Raw genomic sequence first — 23,319 nt, forward strand, 5'->3', positions numbered from 1 at the left:
TGACCTCACTTTGTTCATGGCAACAGACAGCTATATTAACAAACACACAATTACAAGTCTACTCTGAAAATAGAATTTGGGTTGGGAGGGAGAAAAATTCATCTTCAAGCATAAGGATTTCAAATAATTACAATGGGGATGTGGAAAATGACAGGATGGGTGACTGGCGTATTGTGTAAATGTTCCATTTTTATTATTTTTTTTTTTATATACAGGCACACTGCAAAGATTTCAAATGAATGTTCAAAAAAGAAGGGAAAGGCTCCTCTGGGGGGAAGAAAAAAAAAAAAAAAAGACAAAAAAAGACTGCTGCTTGGGATTCAAAGCAGTGAAAGCAAGAAATGGCTTCATTCTTTATTTATCACTTTTTTCATGTACCTGCTATTTTCACAAAGTTCTTAAATGTATTGAGGCAATCATGCACATCTAATTCATCAGCTTTGTTGCTACAGGGTGCTAACATGCTAAAGGAAGTATTTATATTTCTGAGAGATAGATCTGATGTGAGAAATGATTAATCTATTGGCACATTCAATCCACTACTTTTTTAAAAAAATAAATTATCTTTCTTGTTGAATGCAATATGTCTTCCTGACTGCAACACATTAAGCAAAGATCCTAAACCCAGATCTGCTTAACCATATTGCCCTTATGTTTATCAAACAGCTGAACAGCGCACAGTATGACAGTACACTGGCTGATATTTGGCAAAAATATGAAAGTTTTTGTTAGTGCTCTATTTTGTAGTATTACCACACTTATTCTTTCACATCTTAGGAGGTTTTTTTTAAATAAACATATTTTATGTCCCTAAAATCAAGAGAGTTCATTTGTGAACTGCTTTGATTTCCTGAAAGGGAAAAAAAACAAGACTGGGAAAATGACAAAGCTAATCAATCACTTAAAGATGGGCTTCATATCACTAATTCTCCTATATCTAAAGATGGACACATAAACATCAGTTAATTACTCTGGTCTTCTTTACATTTTTGTACATGGAGAGAAATTGGTATATTCTGAAGGTAATTTATGTGACCTTGCATAATTTGCAGAGTAGAAAAAGAAAATACTGGAAAACTCCTTTTCTCCATCTGACTAACATAAAGTAAAGCTAACCTTCCATGACTTGGGCATTGCCATCTAATTGTGATATACAAGGGGCTGGACAGATAAATCATACTCACAAATATGCCGGCACTGCAGAAAGGATGAGCATATTTTTTTTAGAATACAACTAAGAAATAAGGTTGCTATAGAAATGAAAACACTGGGTAGCCAGCCTGGAAAAAAAGACTCCTCAGTTGGACAAGTCAATTAAAGCCAACGCATGAACACTCGGTTTCAAATAGCCACTTTGTTATAGATTTTAGCTCAACAGTAACAGAATTTGAGGATTTAGACAGTAGAAGCAGAGGAAGTTCAGATGGCCAGAAGAAATTACTGTCAAGATATGGAGCAGCTCTCCTATGAGAAGAGACTAGATAGATGAGAACCATTTCACTGCAGGACACAACTAATGGACTGCAACAGAAGTTCAAAAACTTCTCAGTGCTAAGGAGATGATTAAGGAACATGTTCTCACTACTTTTCATAACAAGAACTAGGCAACACTCTGTAGACTTACTGGGCAACTGGTTCAAGCAAACCAAAGGGAAAAAAATCTTTGACAAAGCACATAACTACGCTGGGGAACTCATTGCCCCAGGATGTGCAAAGGCCAAAACAATTAAAGGGTTCAAAAAGGTTTTAGAAAAATTCATGGAGGATAGATTCATCAAGGGCTAATAAACTTAATGGTCCGGATACAACTGCCAGCTTAGGAAGTCTCTGAATTATTATCGGAAATATGGAGAATATACCAGCAGAATAATTGCTCCATATTCACCCCATTTCTCACGCAGTTTCCTTCAGCAGCCGCAGCTTTCCACTATCAACGACAGGCTAATAGGCTAGATGAACCTTTCCTTGGACCCTATATGGACAGTCTCATGGAACTGAGGGGCGACAAAATTCACATCTCAAATACTTCTCAGAACAAATACTCTGAGCTTGTATTAGCCATGGTGTGGAATACAGCCATATCCCACACTGGGATAAAGCAGAGTTGCAGAGAGGAGGAAAGGAAGACCATGTTCTCTGCATCTGGCAGGTAAAATCCAGCCATCCCGGTTACTCTGTTTCATAGAAAACCACATTTCTTAGATGCTTTCTTGGCTTTCCATACTTTTCTCAGTGGTAGCTTAGGAACCTGAAATCTGGTCACATTTTGACTAGGTTTATTGAATGACAGGCTAAATGTACTGATACACTTTCATTTGGTACCAACATTGTTCTTTAAATTAAATAACTCTTCTCAGTCCATCTTGTTTACTTACAACTGCTACCCTCTCATTTTTTAGAAAATAGTTATGTTCCCTTTCTAAATTTGACTTTGAGGTTAGATAAGATAAAAAACTTTTGGTTTTCTTTTATGAGACAGTTTCTCATTCCCCTCATCTTCCTTTTCCCTACACTTCTCCCAGTTTTAAGGGTGATCCCAATTTGAGATGGTATTTCAATGAGGACACACGAGTGCCTTGCACAATCTATCAATATTTCTTCACCTCCTAAAACTATTTATGCTGATACACCCTAAAGAGTAGATTCAATGCTATTTTATTACACTGGCTCAAAGTCACTGCGTGCTCCACTACTTTTCTCAACTGCTCATCCTGCCATTTACAATTTATGAATCCCCACAGTACAGTAGTAAGTAGTCTCTGTTTGCATGACCTTGTCGATTCTGCAGTTAAAAGAAATTTTTCTTTTATTACCATCCCTCATGAAGCTGAGCCAACTCTTTTTGTGCAACACAATTTGTTCTATGTATTGACAGTACCTTTCAACTTTGGAGTCATCAGTACATTTCATGAGCACACCGCTCCCTTTTTCCAACATTACTGTAAGGAACAAAACCTCAGTTTAATCCCAGATTGATCATTGAGGAACTCTGTCAGTAACCTCCCCCACAGTAATAACTCTTCTGAGCACCTTTATCACCTTTACAATTCTTAAAAGATCTCTTATTTTCACATTAGCAAATGACTTCTCATTTGGCATAATATCAAATACAAAAGCATTTTATTACCTCTCCATTAACTTATTTTATTCCAATATTTTTTTCAGTTTAACTAAAAATTCTCCATTTAGCAGTATAATTGCATGTGCTTTCTTGAAGTTCAGATAGAATTCACCTATCTCATTTCCCACTTTAAAAAGTCAGCTCTTTTATCAAAGTAGAATATCAGTTCAGTCTTGTATAAGTTTTCTTCTGTAAAATCAGACTGCATTCCCTGACATTTTCCATTTATTTCTGTATTTAGTTATTTCTGTATTTAGTTTATTTCTGTATTTTGTTCAGAATTTTGCCTACAGCTTTTCAACTTGCTGAGATAAAGGCCAAGTTGCTTGGTCTGCCTTTCCATCTTTCTTAAATGGAAGCATTGTTTGCCGTCACACATTTATATGGTGACCTGTATTGTGAAAAGGTATTAAGCATTATTGTCATTGTATCTTTGATTTTAGGTGCTAGCTATTTCAGTATTTGGAGATGGAGAACACCAACTTCTCCAGACTTACTGCCCCACAGATACAAGGTTACTGTATGTTTTAATGGGGCAAGTGGTTTAATATGACGAAGTATGTAAGCTTTCAGCATCAAGTCCATTCATAAAGTCTGACAAAGCAAAAGAGAGCTCAGAAAATCTTACCTAAGTTTAGGAATAAGATACAGGCAAAAAGATACCTAGTTTATTTTTTTTCTTCATGTTGTGTAGCCATCACATTTTCAGGTTCAGTTTTACCTCCTACAAATTTAATTCAATTTCTATGCATGGATTCCAGTTACCCACACTGACTTTGCACCACTGAAAATCTTGACCTCCTTACTGAAATTTAAGGCAGAATATTAATTTAGATTTGGAGCATTCTTTACTTTATTGTTAGTAACAGCCACATCCACTCTACACAGAAACTTCACATATTTTCCTGATATTGTTTTATTGGTACAATAAGGAAATTGCTTAGCTTTAAATTTCTGTGAGTCAAGGTCTGGGTCTGACCTCATCTGCATCACATAATTTTTGTATTTTCCAACACCAGGACTCAGACCGCTAGTGCTAGAGCTATTTGTTGTGCACCTCTCTGTTTTCATTCTTTCGCACTCTTTCTTTAGAAATCAGAAAATTCTTCAGAGGACGAGCTAATAAGGTTCCTTCTCTTTGGGCATGTTCCTCAACTTTATGATTTATTCTGTCTGTTCTAGAAGGAACTGGATGTGTTGGGGGATGTATCTGGATTTTTTCCCCTGTTGCCATAAGAAATCTTTCTGTTGCATTTCCACACCAAATTTGCTATCAGCCAGTATACAGTCCACTACTCTGTTCTGTGGACCCATGTTGGTGACAGGCTTCCTCAGTTTTCTTAACAGGGAGACTAGAGTCACATGTCTCTCTCTATTATTTGCTCAAATCCCACGTTTTTTGTCTTCACACACAAACACACCCCCATTATGTACCAATATATCATTCCCTTACCTAGCAATATGTCAGAGTCAGGACAAAAACCTCTTTGTTTTCTTGATTCTTCCCTTTTTTTCTGAATTTGGTTTCTTTTTTTTTTTGTCTCCTTTACCACTAAACCTTATTGCTTGTTCTTCAGTGCAGCAAACTTCTTCAAACCTAATTCAACTTTTCCTCTTCTTTGCCTTTGTGGTTGTGTTTCCACCTGGGTCATATTCCTCATCTGTATAGATTCCTTATCTTCAGATTTGATTTCACAGATGCTACATATTTGTGTTGTGTCAGACCCTACTCTCCCTTTCTGTATCTTGTCTTCAATATCCCCTTCTATCATAATTTCTAGCTTTACTCTTTTGTTCTTCAGTCCCATCTTCCTCAAGTTTTATAAGATGACATTTCATACATCAATATATGCCACTGCATATCCATTTATGAAAGAATATAAATCTCATAGCATCAGATCTTGGTCTCACATCCACCTTCAAATATTGCTAAGGCTGCCTCACTTACTGCCCATGTCTTGTCTTTCTTTGAAGGAAAAACATAAACTTCTTCCAAGCAAACTCCCTCCTTTATCACCTCTTAGCAGCTGATGCTGCAAATCTGTCCTTCATCAAAGTTCTACACTTATTAATATATTTATTAATGTGGAAAGCAATTCTTGCCCACAGAATACTTCAGCTAGACAGGCCTCTGTCTAATTCACACATGAGAGCCTCAAAGACAAGGAAGATCCTGAAGATTATGAATTGCATGCAACCTATCAAGCAGGAAGCACAGAAGTTCACTTACCCAAACAAACAAGGACTCAGTTCTTCCCTACCAAGGACTGGATCCCACACAAACTCTCCCATTTGCTCTCCTCCCACTGTTCTTGACAAATCTAATCTCATGTTTCCTCCATGTTGTAAAGTCACAAATGGGTCTTGGAGAGGTCTGAGACTCTCAAATATGGATTTTTCAGTTAGGTCAAGCTACTTGTTTTTAGCACTGTAACGTAGTTGACAGCTGTTTCCCCTTAAAAATAGCTGCTTCCCTATCTTTTTCAAACACCAAAAGACTAAGCCATAAAATATGTGTATTTTTATTACATAATTCTAGACAGAGTGAAAACTGCTCACACACGTAATTTCCCCTTGCTGTTGGTCTCCCAGGCATTCTCAAGTGGGGTGGGAACTACCTCTGAAAAAGTTTTCCCAGAAAACTGGCTCACAGAAAAATATATCTCCATCAAGAACTGAGTATGCCCCATGTGACTGGATCTTTTATGTAAAGTTCTAATTGCTTTTACCATTGGAAAAGCCAAATGGTCATTTTACAGAAAGCCTTTCTTCACAAGCCAAATAGCGTGAGGAAAGTAGGTGCATTTTAGGGGAACTCTAAATTAAAGATTGGATCTGAGACAGGAAAAGGTATCAGTTAAGGAAAGTGGACTGAGGGTGGAGGACCCATTGTTCCATCCGCAATTCATGTGCCAACAGAGCATCACTTTCTTTTTCAGTGTCCTAAGTCACTGAAGGATTTCAAAGTCAAGTAATACGTCAGAATCAGGGTTATTTCACAGTAAAAGATATCAAAAAGGATACAGAAAGGATATAGGAAAAGATACAGAAGAAAATGGCTTGATACAGATTACCACAGTGATGATTATTTTTGGTTACAGAACTCTATAAAAACTTGTCTTATTGAGTAAAGGTAGTCTTCCCAATGCTTGGCTTCAAATATGTTTTCATTGCGCTAATATTTTATAATGTTAATAAGGTTACCTGAGATTATTTAAAATTGTTAATCATAATGATGTTTATGGTTAATTAAGAGTGCTTATTCTGCACCTTCTTTGGCTCTTGCATCAATATGAAATAATCCAGATGAAAATGGAGCAGCAAATCATGTCTGAAAGGCAGGTAACAGCACAGCCAGAGATGTCAAGGTTCAGTAGTCAGTTTATGGTTTCTTCTCTGATTTGTGGCACTTTGTTCTGGCCACAGAAAACCAATGTGCTCACATGCTTATAGCACATGCCCAACAAATTATACACATCTGGAAGCTCTTTGACAAATCCCTACAGGCTTCTGCTTCCCATTTGTCACGTCTCTCCTGTTCTATGAAAACTCTGTAGAGCAGGAATTGTGTGGCTAGGGGCAAACAACTGATCTTGATGCCAGGTAGAGTGTGACCCATAGGAATTATATATATACATGCTCTTACCCTGCAGCAAATCTGAGATAACTTTCTCCTGTGTGAAATAAGGATGAACACATCTGTTTGCCCCATAAATCGGGGCATATATGGTCAGGGCGATTGGGGAGTAGTAAGTGGTATGCTGAGGTGACTCTGGATGTGGTTTTACTCTTTCTTACTCCTTGGCAAGGAGAGCTTCTGATCTTCATTACAGCCCATAAATATCACTGTACTATAAATATATAAAGTACGTACATGACAGTATGTCTCACTGTGAAATGCTGTTCTACACAGGAAGTAAGGACAGAAGTGTTGAGTAATTTTTTTAATCGATAAAATAGTTTGCCAATGGACTAAAGCAGGAAGATTCTTGGAATATGGCTTGAAACTGGACAAATAATTACGTGAGTAAAACCAAGTTGACAAATGGATGTATTTGCATACATCCATAATAATGATAACAATGCATAGTTCATCCAAAATCTTCAGAGCATTTAAAAATCAGATTCCTCAGATGAGCAAGTTATTAATTCAAAGGTATACGAGTTCTGTACATGCTGAGGCTAGATGCTCTGCACAGCCAGAGAGGGATTGTAGCCACTGGTTCGTTAGCCCTTCTGATTAGGCTTTCCTCTCACATGAAGTTCAAAGAAGAAAAAACTTCTCTGTCCTATAATATGTCAAGTGCAGCTCAGCTTCATTTATTATGGGAAGGATTTTTTTTGAGATGGAACAGGTTTACCAGATAGCGATTAACATGATTTGATGTTTGTGTGTTCATTTCAAGGATGGATTAGAATGACAGGTGAAAGAAATTTAACTTCCCTCATTCAGTAAAACGGTAGCAAAGGAATGAAGAATAAGCGCTCAAGGGCACAAAACAACATATTTTTAATCACATGATTCCCCTTAGTAAAAATTTGTTAAATGACAGATGATTTCAGAAAACTAGATAAATTGCTGATAACTAAGGGCAGACTTATTTGCTTTGAGAAGTCCTTGACTGCTAAGGAATCAAGATGTGATTTATTACATTTAATAATTTAATAGTACAGCATTGGCTTTGGGGGGGGGGGGGGGGGAAGAAAAAAAAAAGAAAAGAAAAGCAAAAAAACCCAAACCAAACCAACCCTCAAACAATCAAAACTCCCAAACTCAGAAATGGAAACAGCACGAAGAATTTTGAAACAGGGTGTACACATTTCTGGAGCAGTAAAGGCTACAGAAAGATAGTTATTAGAGTTGTGGGATCACAATAAGGAAAACGGTGTTGTGCATTTTCTTAGGTTTATAAAAGGCCAACCTTAATGAAGTACACAGCTTCCTCTTGAATTGAGAAACCACTCTGCTTTTTTTCCTCCACAGATAAAACCATTGTTTTATTCTCACAAAAACACTTCAGAGAAAAAACTGAAAACATACCCAAATGACCAATGCTGACTGCAGAATTACATTTGTGATCTGCTATCAGTAAATGATAACATCCCTAAGCTGACAAAAGAGATTGCAAACACTGGAGGTTTGATTCTATTGGTCAGCAAATTTGTGAGTAACACAAGTCTGTGTTTATTTTCTCCAGGTAGTTTGAAAATGGCAATAAACTGCTTTTCTACAAAGGAATGTGACCTAAGGAATTTCCTCATTCAATATGTTCTTTGCTATAGCAGGTTCTAATAATGATGGATTTATGCAATAAAGTTATTGCACTGATCAAGAAAAATATGGCAAAGAAAACAGTGTGACTGGTTGGTAAGAAGCTGAAACTTAACGAAGGCTTCTCAACGAGTGGATCAGAATCAGCCACATCCCAATGCAGCAATGGTTTTGCATGCGTAAGGACAATGAGGAAGGTGCCAAGTGTTAGAGGTGATGAGGCAGCATCTAGCAGAGAAAACTTGCACTGCAGTTCCAGTACACGTTGCAACTTCAGTTAAACCTGGGTTTACTGAAGCTGCCGTTATGGGGGTCAGCATAAATCACTCCTGAGTGATTCTGAGTATTCATAACTCCTGAGTATACTCCTGAGTATTCATAACTTTCCTACACACAATGTGCCAGTCTTGGATGCAATGGTGAGGCCCACACTGGGGCTTACAGCCCACCTTTACGCTCAGTGTCTCCCAGGTACATGAAAAATATTTTGTAGCTTTTAACAACATGAAGATTTTAGTACACATTTTGCACATTCAGGAAGATTAGTCCCCTGAGCTAATACAATATGCTTACTATTTTTTAATTTTTCACTGGTTGTAAAAAAAATTTAAAAACAGCTTACAATTGTTAAGAGGTTACAATTGTTACTGACTAGCATTCCTTCCTGTACCGGAAGCAACAACACGTTCTCAGCAACTTCCTCAAAAATTCTCACTCCTCTTTGGCCATTTGTTATCAGTTCTACCAGTGATGATCATTAGTGCATGGAGTATGATAAACTCATTATGAAAATCTACAAAGCAGTGCTAAATAGAAATATTTATATTCTCAGTGATTTAGAACAACTGCCCAATAGACCTGGCTGAAATCTGGAATTTCCATTTACAAGAAAATTCAGTAACAATGTAAAAATTATGGAGCCAGACCAAAAGTCAGCCTATCCCAGCATACAGTCAGCAGCAGCAGTAGCAAACATCAAGGCAGAACACAAAAACAGGGCACATAGAGATTACATCTAGACAGGTGTATTTAAAGGTACCGAAGCATGTGTGTTCCAGTAATTTGTCTAAATTTATCTGAACCTCTTCATACTTTTGCCCTCATCTTCTAGTACTGAAAGTTACTTATGCTGTGGAAAAAAAGTACTGTCTTTTGTTTTAAAACTGAAGCCTGAGCATTTCCATGACAGCGCCCAAGCTTTTGGACTCTGAGAAATAAAGTATAATCACTCCTTGTTCAATCTTATCAAAGATGTCTAAACTTTTATCACATCCATCAATGCCAAAGAGGAAGGATTTTATCTGTCCTCATGCAGAAGCTGGTCCACACTAGAGAAGCTTTGGTTTTGTCTTCCAGTGTGTTCTAGTTCTAATGTGTCTTTACTGACCTTGCGAGACAAGACTACATGCAAGATAAAAACATGAGAAGATCATATATTACACAACTGTATTACCATGTTTTTATTCTGTTCTCACTTCTTATCACTGTAACTCCCAACGCATAATTTCTTCTTTGTCTATCACAGAAAATTGAATTTATATGTTCAGATAATTAAATTATTATTAGTAGTAACAGATTTTCTCTCCTTTTTATAAAAGACTAAAGTCCATCACTAGGTAAGTATAGTTCAGACTGTGGTTTGACCATGTGTAATGCTTTGCATTAACACCGAATTTCATCTCCCATTTTATTGACCAGTCACTGTAAGACAGAATTCATTTCACTACTTGATGTTTACAGTGTAAAGCCTCTATGAGTAGGTCATTTAGATTTTCTTTTTATGTAGGGGAGATAAGTAAGCATTTCAGGAGACGTTTTATCTCTTTCTAAGCTAGTCATTCAAAATAAGTCAATTCAACAGTGACATTTTTTTTCCTTTTTTGGGGGCATAAAGAAAGCCTAGATGTACATATTTCCATAGAAAGTAAATAAAGATAAGTAAGGTAGATCTTTACCCTCAAAACAGTAAACACCTAAAAAAATAGGAGTCTTAGCTAGTAGTTCTCCCTCCAAAATCAAAGAAAAAATATAGGCACTGTCCACAGCAATTCTCTTCACCTTTCTTGACACTTATTTTTGAATGGGCTGACTCTTGGAAAAGCTTCTCTCTTCATTGATTACAGAGGGAGCTGGGAGGACTGAGACTTGGCATACTTGTTAGAAGGTTAAATTCATATGAGATTACTCCATTGTTGGCACTATGAGATCTTTCTGAACTGCTAAAACTTAGTCACAGATTTAGGAAGGTGCTAACAGGTCTTGATCATTCTGAAACATACCAACCACTGCAGTTTTCATTCCCAAGTTACATGGCATGTCACAATTGCATGCCATCTTCCATCTCTACAGAGACAGGAAGCAGATGGGACTGCTCTAAGGAGTCTGTAAGCTTTGTGGTGTCATTATCTGTCACTCCTAGATCAGTTCTGGATGGGTTGAACTGCACAGGTCTTGCTAAAGTGGTACTTACCCTTCAATAAAACAACCTCACCATTTAGTCCACATTCAGTGATCTGCCTTTTAACTTGTAATTAATGCTTCCATATAAAATAAAGTATTATTATTTTCTTCTAATTATATCCTAACATGCAAGCTTTAATGAACAGTGGATCTTATTCATGGAACAGAAAACATTGGGAGAGATATTTTTGATTGAAAGAAACGTTTCAGTATTCATTAATCAAAATACCAGTCTTCTCTTTGTCGTACAAAATGTAAATGCTCTGGTTTGGTTTCATTGGACATACCTCTGCATCTTTATGGTAACCACGGTTCGAGACTATGCCATTCTCAGCCTTCAACTTGCTTACAGGAAATGCCAGTTATTTATAGAAGAGATATTTACCAAGGGGGGAGAGTCAGCATTATGAGCACACGGTGAAGAACTGACCCAAACAGAAGCATTTCAATGTGATTTCGGAAACTAAAATATGTCAGCTTCTCCACTAAAATTATTTAATTAATTAATCAATTAATCTAGCTGTTTCAATAGAATATGCACACAAAAATCAGGATAATTGAAACTTCCATGGAGTTTTCTTTAAAAAAAACAAAACAAAACAACCAAACCACTGATTTTCTTTTAAAATACTGTGACAAAAATCCAAGGGAGATCTCTTACTGGATGAAAATTCCATTACCTAAAACAACTCTTATTTGTCTTCAATTATTCATCCAGAAATATGCCCGTTATGTAAATAATTACTTACAATGCTTGTAACACTCACTAAATGGTACATGTTTCTTGATGATATGAGCAGTCAGTTATTTGTCTTGATATTTGCAATACCCTAAGGGAAGTACTATGACATAGCCATTAAAATTTATTACTGAAAACTACATAAACAAAATTCAGTTTGCACTTCTAAAAAAAAAATATGCAAAGATCTGAAAACACATTCCACTGTATCTAATGACAGAGAAAAATTCCTGATTCTTATAAACAAAAGATAGGTAGCAAAGCAATGTATTACACAGTACCAAGCTAGAAGAGTAAAGGTACTTTAAAATGAAGTTCTGTGAGAAAGTCATGAATCCTACTTGATTCATTGTATAAACAATTTTGACACTGTGGTCCAGAAATGTAAAAATATTTAGATACCTAAAAATGCAAATAGGTACCATAAGGAATTTTCACACTCACTATAGACACTTAGCTCCCCCAAACACAAACCCAGATGATTGACTGGCCTTGTCATAATCCATCTGTTAAGAACTGAGAGGTGATGGGGAAAATAAGCTCCTTGCTTATATTATTAAAGAATGTTTACCATTTTATAGCAAGTAAAGCAATGCAGTCAATAGCAATTAGCAACATTGGTGCTTTTGGTGATCCTACCAAATGCGAAATATACCATTACTTGTTCAAATACCTTTACTAATCTGGACCTCTCTGTGGTAACTAGCTCAGAAAAATGAGAATAAATTACTTATGCTATAAAATTATCACATCATTTGTGTTAAGGGTGCAAAAGTGGAGTTAAGCCAATGGCCTGTAGAAGGAAGGAAGAAATGACAAAACCAAAACTAAAATCTGTAAATGCTTGTAGGAATCTCAGTAGGTGAGAAGTTGAAGGTTTATCACAAATTCGGACTAAGTTGTTATTTATTTTCAAGACAATGTAGTGAAGTAAGAAATAAAAGCTTACATAAACCCATGCTTTTTTCAAGAACAACTGCTCTCTTCATGTCAGTGGTTATTGCAAGTTGTCAGGGAACAGTTCTTTTCACTTGCAGATAATGCTAGGAGATTTTTACAGAAGTGGAATTTGAAAAAATGAAGAAAGCTTTTATATTGTGATCCACTCCGATATTCACAGTAACACAGAAATACATTTAATCTGTATAAAAGCACAAATAACTGCAAATGTGCTTGGGCAAGCCTCAATGAGTTTTTAAAAGTGGCTATAACAACTACCTGTTGGTTAGAACTCAGTATATTTATCCAACCAATAAACTGAGACCAGATATGTCATACCTTATTTATAGCCACCTAAAAGTGAGCTGCTAATCCACTGTATACTAGCCTTCCTTTATCATCATTGATGGAGAGATTGTGGCAGCACAAACAAGTTATTCATCCTTACCTAAGACAGATACCTAAAGTATGTGACGTAAATAACTCTCTAAATGAGTCTTGCTTTCAGCTGTCAAGACAGGGAGCATAGGCAACTACCTTAAACATGTTGCTTAATGTTTAGATGGAGTCATTTGTATCAGATGTGGTGGGCTGATCACTGCCACTTTAACAGCAAATATAAATATATATATACACAAGTGTGTGTGCGTGTATACAATGAAACGAAGATTAAGTGAGTAAATCTGCATAACTTCCCTATATTTTTCAGAGTAAACATCAAGATAGATTAAAAAGGCCAGAGAGTTAACTACATCACAGTTATTTCCTCACTTTGTACAGCTTTCTTGCTTTGCAGTTTATGAAACACAGATACAAAGACACTCACAGATTGATAGATCTTGATAAGATGACAGACACAGTCAGAAGGATGCACCCGCAGGGACCAATTTCAAACTGAAAAAGAAAAGGACACGTTTTATTTTGTTACGTACATTTTTTGACCAATTCTAAAGAAATGCAAATCAAACAGAAAGCAGAATTGTTCTCATTTATGCCAAAATTTAATTTCTTGCTCTGGTTCTTAAAAAGCAAGACATACCCATATAGTGTTTGAAACAATGTTCAGATGTTATCACGTGAGACTGATAAAAGCAGAAAGATGGCAGCTGAACTATAACAGGTTTATTATCTTCTCTATACAGAGTACCTGGTGAATATTCTGCTGAAGAAATACAACCAAATCTTCATATCTTGTGGCACTATGTAGTATTAGCTGGGAAGAAATGCAAAAAGAAAAAAAAGTAACTGAAACAATAGCAATGCATTTTTATAACCTGAAAGCTGAGCTAAAGTAGTGAAAACTTTAAATCTGACTGGAAAGATTTGAACTAACAAAATAGAATAAAGATCTAATGAACTCTACCTATTACTGTTGTTTCTTGGTATAATATTGTATCTCAGCACTTCATATATTCTGAATTTTGTAATACTGCTTCTTGTTTTTAAATTAATTAAACAGACAGTTTGAGTCAATTTTAAGCATTGTTTATGCAATGAAAAACAATTCCTACAACAAACACAGGAATACTGCAGCTTTAGAAAACACAGAATGGAAAGTAGCTCAGGATTTTGTATGTATGTGCTGGGCCATCTATAGCAGCCATATATCAGAGCATTTCTGATCATACTCAAGAGAATACTCCCATGACTACTCTTATTTAACATGAAGTTCACAGATCCAGGCCCTTATTTCAACATTCTTTGTCTATTTTTCCATCTTCAGATTTTGACAGAAACGATGGTATTGTGGATACTGTGTGTGGAAAGATCAAGCAGTCTGGATTATATTCTTTTCCATCACATTTTCTCTGTGGTTATGCCCACATTACCTTTGTTAAGCAATATTAGAGGCAGCACAATGGTGTTCATTGCACTCTGAAATAGCCAGCAGATCAGAATTATGATAACATATTAATTAAATAATCTATCCTGTCTCTTGGAAGAGCATATTATAGCCAAGGTTTTCTGTTGCATTCACCCTATTTATACAGATTTTCACTTCCAGTTCTTCCAAAACTGGCTGGTTCTTAAAAGATCATCCGTTCCTCCATTTAGGAGGCCAGTAATTCCTCAAACCACTGAAGCCTGGCTTATTGCATTGCTGTTTGCAAAACTACTTGAGATCTTCAGACGGAAACAAGACATAACTGGAAAGCACTTTGCCATTTGGAACTTCTGAAGGAAAAAAAAAAAAAAAAAAAAAAAGCAAAGAATTCTATGTAAGACAAGAAGAAAATACTGCCTTTTAATGCTCACAGCCATGCTGGTCAACTTGAAAGGACCCAGTTCACTCTTATCACATATTAATAAAAGGCACAGTTTATAAGCTTGAAAGGTAGACAGAACAAAAAGGACTTCAGAGAGACCAATCGCCCACAGATACTGGGACACTTCAGAGCCAAAGAGGCTACAGGATTTTGTTATTTCCTATTGGGTTTTGAATCACAACTAACTAATTTGACATAAAAGATGTTATAACACTAAAAGAGCAATGGAAATCAGATTCATTGTACTAAAATGAGAATAGCTAGAAAGAGGATATATGGAGAATGTTACTGTGAGTTACACAGAGCCTTACAGTTTCTAAGATTCCATCTGCCTTGTATTTTCCTATGGGAATGAACTGCTGTCTTCCTGATGGCCTGAAGAAGATACTCAGACAAAACCAAAGCTCATGTTAAAAGGAACAAAGTGAGAAATCAACATGTTATATGAACTGAATGATGAGCCAAAGATTTTGTATTAATATTTTTAACTACTTTTTTTAAAAAGGACTTCTTGTATAATAAGTTCATTTTACATATTAAACAAACTTATCAATGAAGCACATAATTTAGCTGTGCTGTGCTCTCCCAGTCAATTTAATATGAATTACGAGTTTCTCTATACAAAAGAGGATAAATATAGTTTTAAGATGTTAGTAACATTTTTATTGGAAAAGAATATTTTAAAAATACTTTAAAACAAGCAGAAGAACATATCTACAATATCATCACAAAGGAAGCATTTTATAGATGTAAAATATGCAAAATATCACTTGAAATGTCTTTGAATTTGCTGCTTCTATCTCAGGTTTGAAGAAGGACTTATGTGCTTCTCTGTTATTTTTCAGCTATCTTAGTTGATCTAATAAAAGATATGACATATTCTCACAAAACCTGGTTCACTTTACATGATTAAAAATATCATGTAGGATCCAGTACAGCCAAAGCTAGCAATCTTAAAGTTAGATGACTTGTGTACAAGCAGCCTAACTGCATAGTATAATCTAAGTAACGTAGGCAGCTACAGCACAAGGAAAATAATCCCAGCCATAACAAAATATCCTGCAATATAAAATTGTTGGAGGAAAATGCTGTTGTCTGGAAAAATAACTGTTGTAAAGATTTTAGAGGAACCCTAGCCTCAATGATATCTACAGTATCTTTCACAGCAATTTCAAAGAATTTGACTATCCTGTCCCAGCTACTGGGACAGCAGGAATGACATTTTGCATTTCTCCCTAAGCCATTTTAGACTGCATAAATACATCTTACAAAACTTTCATTTGGTAAACCATGTACATATATAACAGGCACAAGCACAGGAGCATTGTACAACAACTAAAACTGCTTCTCCTACTTACAGTGCCACGATTGCTTTTTCATTGCCTCCTGCACGCCACAGTATGTCTGCAATAGCCATGGTAAGGCATTTGGTCCTGTGAACTTCTGAAGGCTGAAGACAACTGCAGTCCAGGAGATGCAGGAAACAGAGAAATACCAAAATATGTATTGGGAAGCTCACTCATCAGAGGGCAAAATGCCCCAAATACAATATACACAAATTCATAGCAGGTTTGCAGCCAAAAGAACAAAGCTTTTTTCTTTTTCTTTTTTTTTTTAGAGACTACGTAGGTGTTGTAGTGCCTAATAATGAGGCTCTGTCAAGTTGCCTCAGAAAATGATCATTTAGGTATCTCAGTTCCTTCTGTAGTCAAGAAATAGACAACTTGGATGGCCAAAGCAAAAAAATCCTGATTTAAACAGGGAGCTAGTATTGTTACTGAGAAGACATGCCAATATAAAGGTACAGTTGAATTTGACCTTTCTCTAAGAATAAAGCATCTGAATGAAATGCCATGAGAGCACTCGCTGTGCACGCACTATGAAGACTTCTCAGCAATGGGCTGAAAAGTTGATAGGAGAATGTGGCACGGATGTTCAGCACCTAAAGAGCTCTACAGAGGGCGATGCAACTGAAGTTGCCGCTAGAGTATGTATGGGCTTTCTGGAACCATTCTTTGAGGTGAACCACCTTAAATCTCATTTTAGGCATTTAAGAAGGTACCTTGGATCTTACTGAAGACGATCAGATCTGGTGAATAGAGTTGTATCTAAAACAACTTCCTTTTTAGCTTGCTAATAAAACAAACTGGCCACAGTGGGTAGGTCTCTTCTGAAGACAGAAGCAAAAGAGAAATTTAAGGGAAATTAATTCACCTAGGTCAAGTGTTAACAGCAGTGTGTTGCGTCTGGGGGATCTCAATGAGCTTTTGCTGCTTGTAATGATGGTTAGACTGTTATGAGTATTTAAGCTATGAAATTTTAAGCTTGCTAGCCTATGTCTATATGTTCTATGACAATACCCTTGTAATACAGGTGAATCTAAGAGATGAAATACACAATCTCTGTTTCTAGGAGATTAATACTAAAGATGGCGTCTAGTTTATAAGGAACGATTATAACAAAAATATTATTAAGACCAATGGACCAAAATCAAGAGAATACTAAATAAGGTATGATCAACAACAAGAACTGATTATACATAGATCTATAAGCATACCCTGAAAACTAATCTTCTAAAAGAAATAGTGGATGCTCTTTCAGAATACATATTTATAAATGGTTGGACAAAAAAAACAGGTAAATATACTTTAGGAAATCAATAATGTATTGGTAAATAATGGACAAGAGAAGCTAATTAAACTTTAAATCTGTAATTAAGTTGTTTCACTATTCTCTAACAGGGTTGTTTTATATATTAAATATGTTTTTTAGTTTATAAAGGCCCTCATACTTAATTTCTTTCTAAGTTTTTATTTCTTAACTCTTTTCAACAAATATACACCATAATGTTCTTACCTACTACTAAACTATCTAAAGTACTACCTGCAATCAACACTATGTTTGCGTTTTTTAAATAAGGTATGCTCAAAGTGGTGACCTAAAACATTACAGTAATTGACCCAATATTGGTCTGTGGAGCCCCACTATTTCTGGATATTTTTTTTTACTTAGATGTTTGGTTTGGAACTTATGCAATGATGTGCAAAACTAAGGAATGTTTACAGTAATCTATTGATCCCAAACATGGAAGCAATGCTGTCAACACATTTCCTACAAACTGTGTTTTATGAAGTCTTCTAATACCTCCTGTTATTCTAACTTCCAAGATATGAACAGAGAAATTAGGACAAGGAGGCCAAAAGTCAGAAAATGGAAAATGCAGATTTAAGAATAAAACCCAACATTCATGAGCCTAAAGAAATGGACAACAGATCCATACCCCTGGGAAGTATAGAACTGGAATTTTCTCTAGTGGCTTCAAGAATGGCAGTCTTTGAAATTCAGATATTATCAGTCTTAAGAGTGTTACCAGTATGGGAGATGATGTCAAAACCTGTTCCCAGCATTACAGTAAAAGATCTAATAATTCAAAAGACTAAACAAGAAACACCAAACATCAAAAAATTAAACAGACTTTCAAGTACAATGTCTGCCTTGAACATAATGTTCATTTAGAGAATATTTCCTTCTCTGAAGGATGTGAGATATGGGAAATAATTGGTGAGAGTTTTCAAGTAAAAAATATATAATCATAATTTTCTCTTATCTCTGCCTGTGTTCTAATACAGGCACTCAGAAATTTATGGTAAGCATAGCAACTATTTTTTGTTTCTGAGAGAGGTAGCAGAGTAAGAAGGAGACATGATAATTGTTTCTTGAATATTGAAGAAGCCTGAAGTCAAACACTTACTGTGAAGTGCCTAATAATTTGAAAATTCAGGTTAGAATTAGAAAGGAATATTAATCCTCTCATTTCAGGCTCCGAGATTTCCCTTTCTTTCTGCTTGACTAAGAGTTTCTGCCCATGGCAAACACATCATAAGAAAAATATGTTTATATCTCATGAATAAAACAAAATCTTTTAAAACCATGTGGATAATAGGAAGGGAAAAATAGGAGAGGCAAATATTGCCAAGTAAACAGGACACATTGTAGCTGGCATGCATTCGGACATTAGTAGTATAAAAAATCTGGCCTCAATCCTGTTATTTGGGTGCCACATTATTTTTATATCATTTACAATCACTGAACTGTGTTGAAAGAAGAAAAGCTTAACATCTCTATTTTCACTAAGGATGACCTGAGACTCAAAGGGACCAAGGAGCAGATGATCAAAGGCTGTCCTCCAAGCTGAAACAAATTCTTGGTTTTCATAACCAGAAATAATTCTTCAGTGAGTTCTGTGGAGATTCCTGGTCATAAAATCTAAATATGTACTGATTTTCTTGCATGGAAGTTTCTGACTTTTCTCTGTTATGTGGACAAGAGCCTTAATGTGCCTCTCATTATCATCTGAATTAGAATAATAAAGTTTTGCTAGCTAATTTTTGCACTTTTAAAAAGTGTACTTTGTACAGCAGGCTCTTGATATGAATTAACAATGAGATATATTGAAGAACTGAAGAAGAAAAAACCTAAACTGCATAACATTTTAGAATTAACTTGACATTACACCCTGCACATATCTTATATCACTGACCCCGTCTCTTTATCAGCCCATGCTAATTGCTTTTAAGTGACTTCAAGGAACAGGCAATTTTCAAGTGATGAATTCATAGCAACTTATTTGGCCCTTGTTCTGGGGTCCGCAAGCAATCAGTGCCAATAATAACTAGCCACAGCAATAGTAGTAATGGTACAACTTTCAGTATTGTGTTCAGACTCTAAGCCTGGGTTTCAACATTTCTAATGGCTTACTAGGTGTCTCACATTAGGACTGCCTATCTGCTAGAACTGCTGGACCTGTGCACTTGCGTGGACTTGGATTACCCCTAGGACTTGGTAATCCTTTGATTAACTGTCACCTCCCATCCTGGGTGCTGAAGACAAATAATGATGTTCTACAGGTGCCCGATTCTTTCAATTATTGATTAAAAAAGCCCAAACAATGAATTTACATTAAATGCCAGACAGACAAAACTAAGACAAATCAAAAGAGACCGTCCCTTCCTAAACAGTTGCAAGCAGATAAGGGTATATTTAAGGCCAAATTTGTACACGATGAACATGTTTACATTGTAAGGTAATGAAATTTAAGAAAAATCTCAGCATGAAATCTTTTCTTCTGGCTGAATTGTGTTCAGTGTATCACCCACAAATAACACAAGGTGATAGCAGCTTAAACCAGTAAAATACTGTTATCCCTATTCAACAAACTGTACCTATAAAACACAGGAAAACTTTGTGAATTTTTTCTTCTGTATTGCATTTAATTTCTTATTGAAAACAAAAGGCAAATACAAGCAGTCTGGTGATAAAGTAGTTTTTTAGACATTATTTTCTAGCATTTCACTGAATAACCCTGTTCCTTTAGCAAAGTAACAAGTACATTAGTATTATAGCAGTCCAAGTAATTTTCCTTGACACTAGCAATGCTTAGTAATATTCTTTTAAATTAAGTACATACAGAATTTAAATTAAAATTCTGTTAAGGAGTTTAACCGTGAAAGATCAAAGACAGTAGCAATAAAAAATAATTATAGATGTTACTTTAATTTTTCACCCTCCCTGAGATTCTTAGTGTCAAAAACTGCATGAAATTCATGGTCTTTCAAACCTTGATTACATTTTATTTGAAATCACATCTCCATGGGATCTCAAAGTTAAATAATTTTCATTGGCCTCAATTCAAGCTGTTCAATTTTTTTAGAGATTCTTGGGTTAATGACAAGCAAGTAATTATACAAATAAAACACCAACTTTAAATTCCTACAGTTGAAAGGGAAGTAAATACAAGCAAATCATATGCTGCTTTATTTCTTTCTCAGACACAAAGAGAAGTTCAATAAGTTCAAACTCAAAAGGCTCCTGAGTGGCTGCAGCAGAGAAAAAAAAAATTACTTTTATACGGAAAATATTTCTGATGTCAACTGCTGACTTACCGAGCGTCTTTATTCCTGTTACTGTCTGCAAAGATAAGCTGTTGTAGGACACAAGCTTGAACTGCAGCCAGTACTCCACATGGGCCACCCTGAGGGGAATAATGGGACACTCTATGAGCAAAACAATTTGCACTGTTTGGTGCTGATGAAAACTTTTGCGAGCCATATGCTTCCACTGAGGCTTAAGTCATTCTTTCATCTCTCTCTTTCCATCCATGACTTTGTACTACCCTCTGGCTGATGGGGTTTTTTTGCAAGCCAATGAAAATCATTGTTACTAGCTGGTATTGTGTTTTCCACTTATTTTTCCTGAAAATGCCTAGACATCTGTCGTGACATATTGACGTATAACATCAAAGGAAAGTTTTTTAAAAATCAGATCTGCAATTATGCAATTATGTGGACCTATTGACCCACAGTCTACTTTAACTTCCAAAGAGAAATCAAATCTGACTGTTTTCCAAAGAGTGAAAATAAGCCTTGCTCTTTTACCTCCTCTGACCATGATGCCTCCCTTCTAGAACCCATTTACATTACTTAACACAGATTTTAGTTTTATGTCTAGCCCTCTGTACAAGGCAGCTATCTCACTGGTGAAGAGAGAGAAAACAAAGGAAGTTTGAACCTTTCAAATTATTAATGTTAGGAAAAAATCACAATACCAGTAAATACCATATTAACTTTAAACTTTATGGAAAATAGATTTATAGCTGTTTTGAAAGACTATGAGATGGGGTAGCAATGTATTTCATTCTCCTTGCTTATTCCCTGCCATCTAGCCCACCATATGGCATGCCCAAGACCTGTTCCTATGGGTTAACTATATGCCAGACAGCTGTACAAGCTGTCCTGAGAAGTAAAAGGTATGCCCTCTTGTTGCCTAGAAAACTTCCTCCAGCACAAGTCTCCCTCCTTTATCATTCAGTTCTCTCCCAGATGGCTCATATCATATTATTTACTCAAGTAGTTTTCGGAGGAGACACAGAAAAGCCATCATTTGTCTGCAACACCTATGCATGAACGGAGCAGGCTGTGCAGGACACAAGACTATCACAGATACTACAATACCACACGTCACATTGTCAGTACTCGGAATTACTGCAACTTAACAGAGGATTCAGTATATTAAACCCCGCAGATGCTTTCCCATGTGTCTGTCAGCACATGCTGCCATTCTCAGAAATGGGCTCATTCTTAACATTAGGAAGTCCATTACTTTAACACAGGTCCCTCCTAAACCAGCATCTCATACTGGCCGACGTATCAGTGCTAGCTTTGTCTAGCCAGGTAAAATAAAAAATAAAACCAACAATAAGGGTAAGAAAGTTTTCTGGAGAGTCTGTTTTCTGATTTTAACCCATGACAAAGTCTATGCTGTTGCTACTCTCCATAGCATGAGATTAACCCAGGATTACACTGCTGCCATATGCTACAGCTGCACCTCTGATTTCCTCTGTAGATCACAACCAGGCTGTGATGAATCAGTTTAAGATCTGTCAAACTCTTCTCAAAACCCTGGAGAAGAATTAAAAGTGCAGCCAGCAGTGCTGCATTTGATAGCAATGTGATCAAGATTATCAGTTTAATTCTCTAGTTGTCTCAAGTACAGCATTGTCTAAAGGGATGAGACCTGCAGGTACATGCAGTTATGCACAGTATGCAACCTGGAAAATAAAGGTCCTGTAACCAGAAAATAGCTTAGATACTGATAACTTCCATTTTCTCATTTGTAATACATGCATGCTACCTCTCTGGAATTACACACATAACTAATGAGTGAATAATCTGAAACACATTAAGGAAAAAAACAAGGTTTATTTCAGTCCACCAGGGAAATTCTCCCAGTCAAAAAAACTATAGGAACCACTTTGAATATCTTCTTATAGCACCACAGAAACTTAACGTAGGAAAGAATCAAACAAATGTTCAGCTGAAATGAATTTTGGAAGTGAGGAGGCATATATTAACTATGTGAAATAAAAGCATCTAAGCAAAACATTCTGGTTTACCCTTCCTGTTGTGGGACTTGCAGTAGGAAATCTAATGGCCAGTGAGTTGCTAAAAGTGACAAGACATCCTTTCTCTAGCAGCAGGGTCTGGAAACACCAAAAATTTACTGTGCACCAGTAAACATTACTGCCATGATTCCTTTTGGAGTTTAAATTAACATTTAATATATTTTTTCCTGCTAGGTTTTGCTTAAACATAGGCAGCTTTCTTCTGACATAATCAGCCTAATGAAATATTTAACTAGACAAGGTAAGTTAATTAAAAATCTTAATGACATCATTTGTTAGCCATTTTCCTTGCCCCAAAGCTTCTCTTCCTCTCACTTCTGTATAGTACGTAATGGTCTACTTCTCTCAGGCCAGATAAAGATTTTCTGCATCAGCACAGAAGCTTGATGAGTGTTTTGTAACGAGCAGTCTGCTCCTTTCCTAGTCTTTACTGAAGTCCTCAGATCATTGCTCTTAAGAGAAGAGACCTGATGCATGGATATCCCAGAAGCATATGTATGGAGCCACAGAGACGAAAGCATTAAGCTGCAGCTGAGGAGGATGCATTTTTATGACGGATCT

The 23,319-nt window shown here is 36.1% G+C and overlaps 1 protein-coding gene across 1 annotated transcript in view; it reads right to left on the reverse strand.

The window, feature by feature from the left end:
• Positions 1 to 23,319, reverse strand: part of MINDY4 (MINDY lysine 48 deubiquitinase 4) — an 82,430-nt gene that overhangs the window by 31,228 nt on the left and 27,883 nt on the right. The window contains exons 9-13 of the mRNA XM_037386778.1: positions 20,741 to 20,829; positions 16,157 to 16,258; positions 15,110 to 15,173; positions 13,679 to 13,744; positions 13,358 to 13,425 (exon numbers count right to left, since the gene is read on the reverse strand). Coding sequence (XP_037242675.1) covers positions 13,358 to 13,425; positions 13,679 to 13,744; positions 15,110 to 15,173; positions 16,157 to 16,258; positions 20,741 to 20,829 — 389 coding nt within the window. The remainder of the gene's footprint in view (positions 1 to 13,357; positions 13,426 to 13,678; positions 13,745 to 15,109; positions 15,174 to 16,156; positions 16,259 to 20,740; positions 20,830 to 23,319) is intronic.

Source organism: Falco rusticolus, chromosome 4 (genome assembly GCF_015220075.1).
Source record: "Falco rusticolus isolate bFalRus1 chromosome 4, bFalRus1.pri, whole genome shotgun sequence".
Taxonomy (NCBI): Eukaryota; Metazoa; Chordata; class Aves; order Falconiformes; family Falconidae; genus Falco; species Falco rusticolus.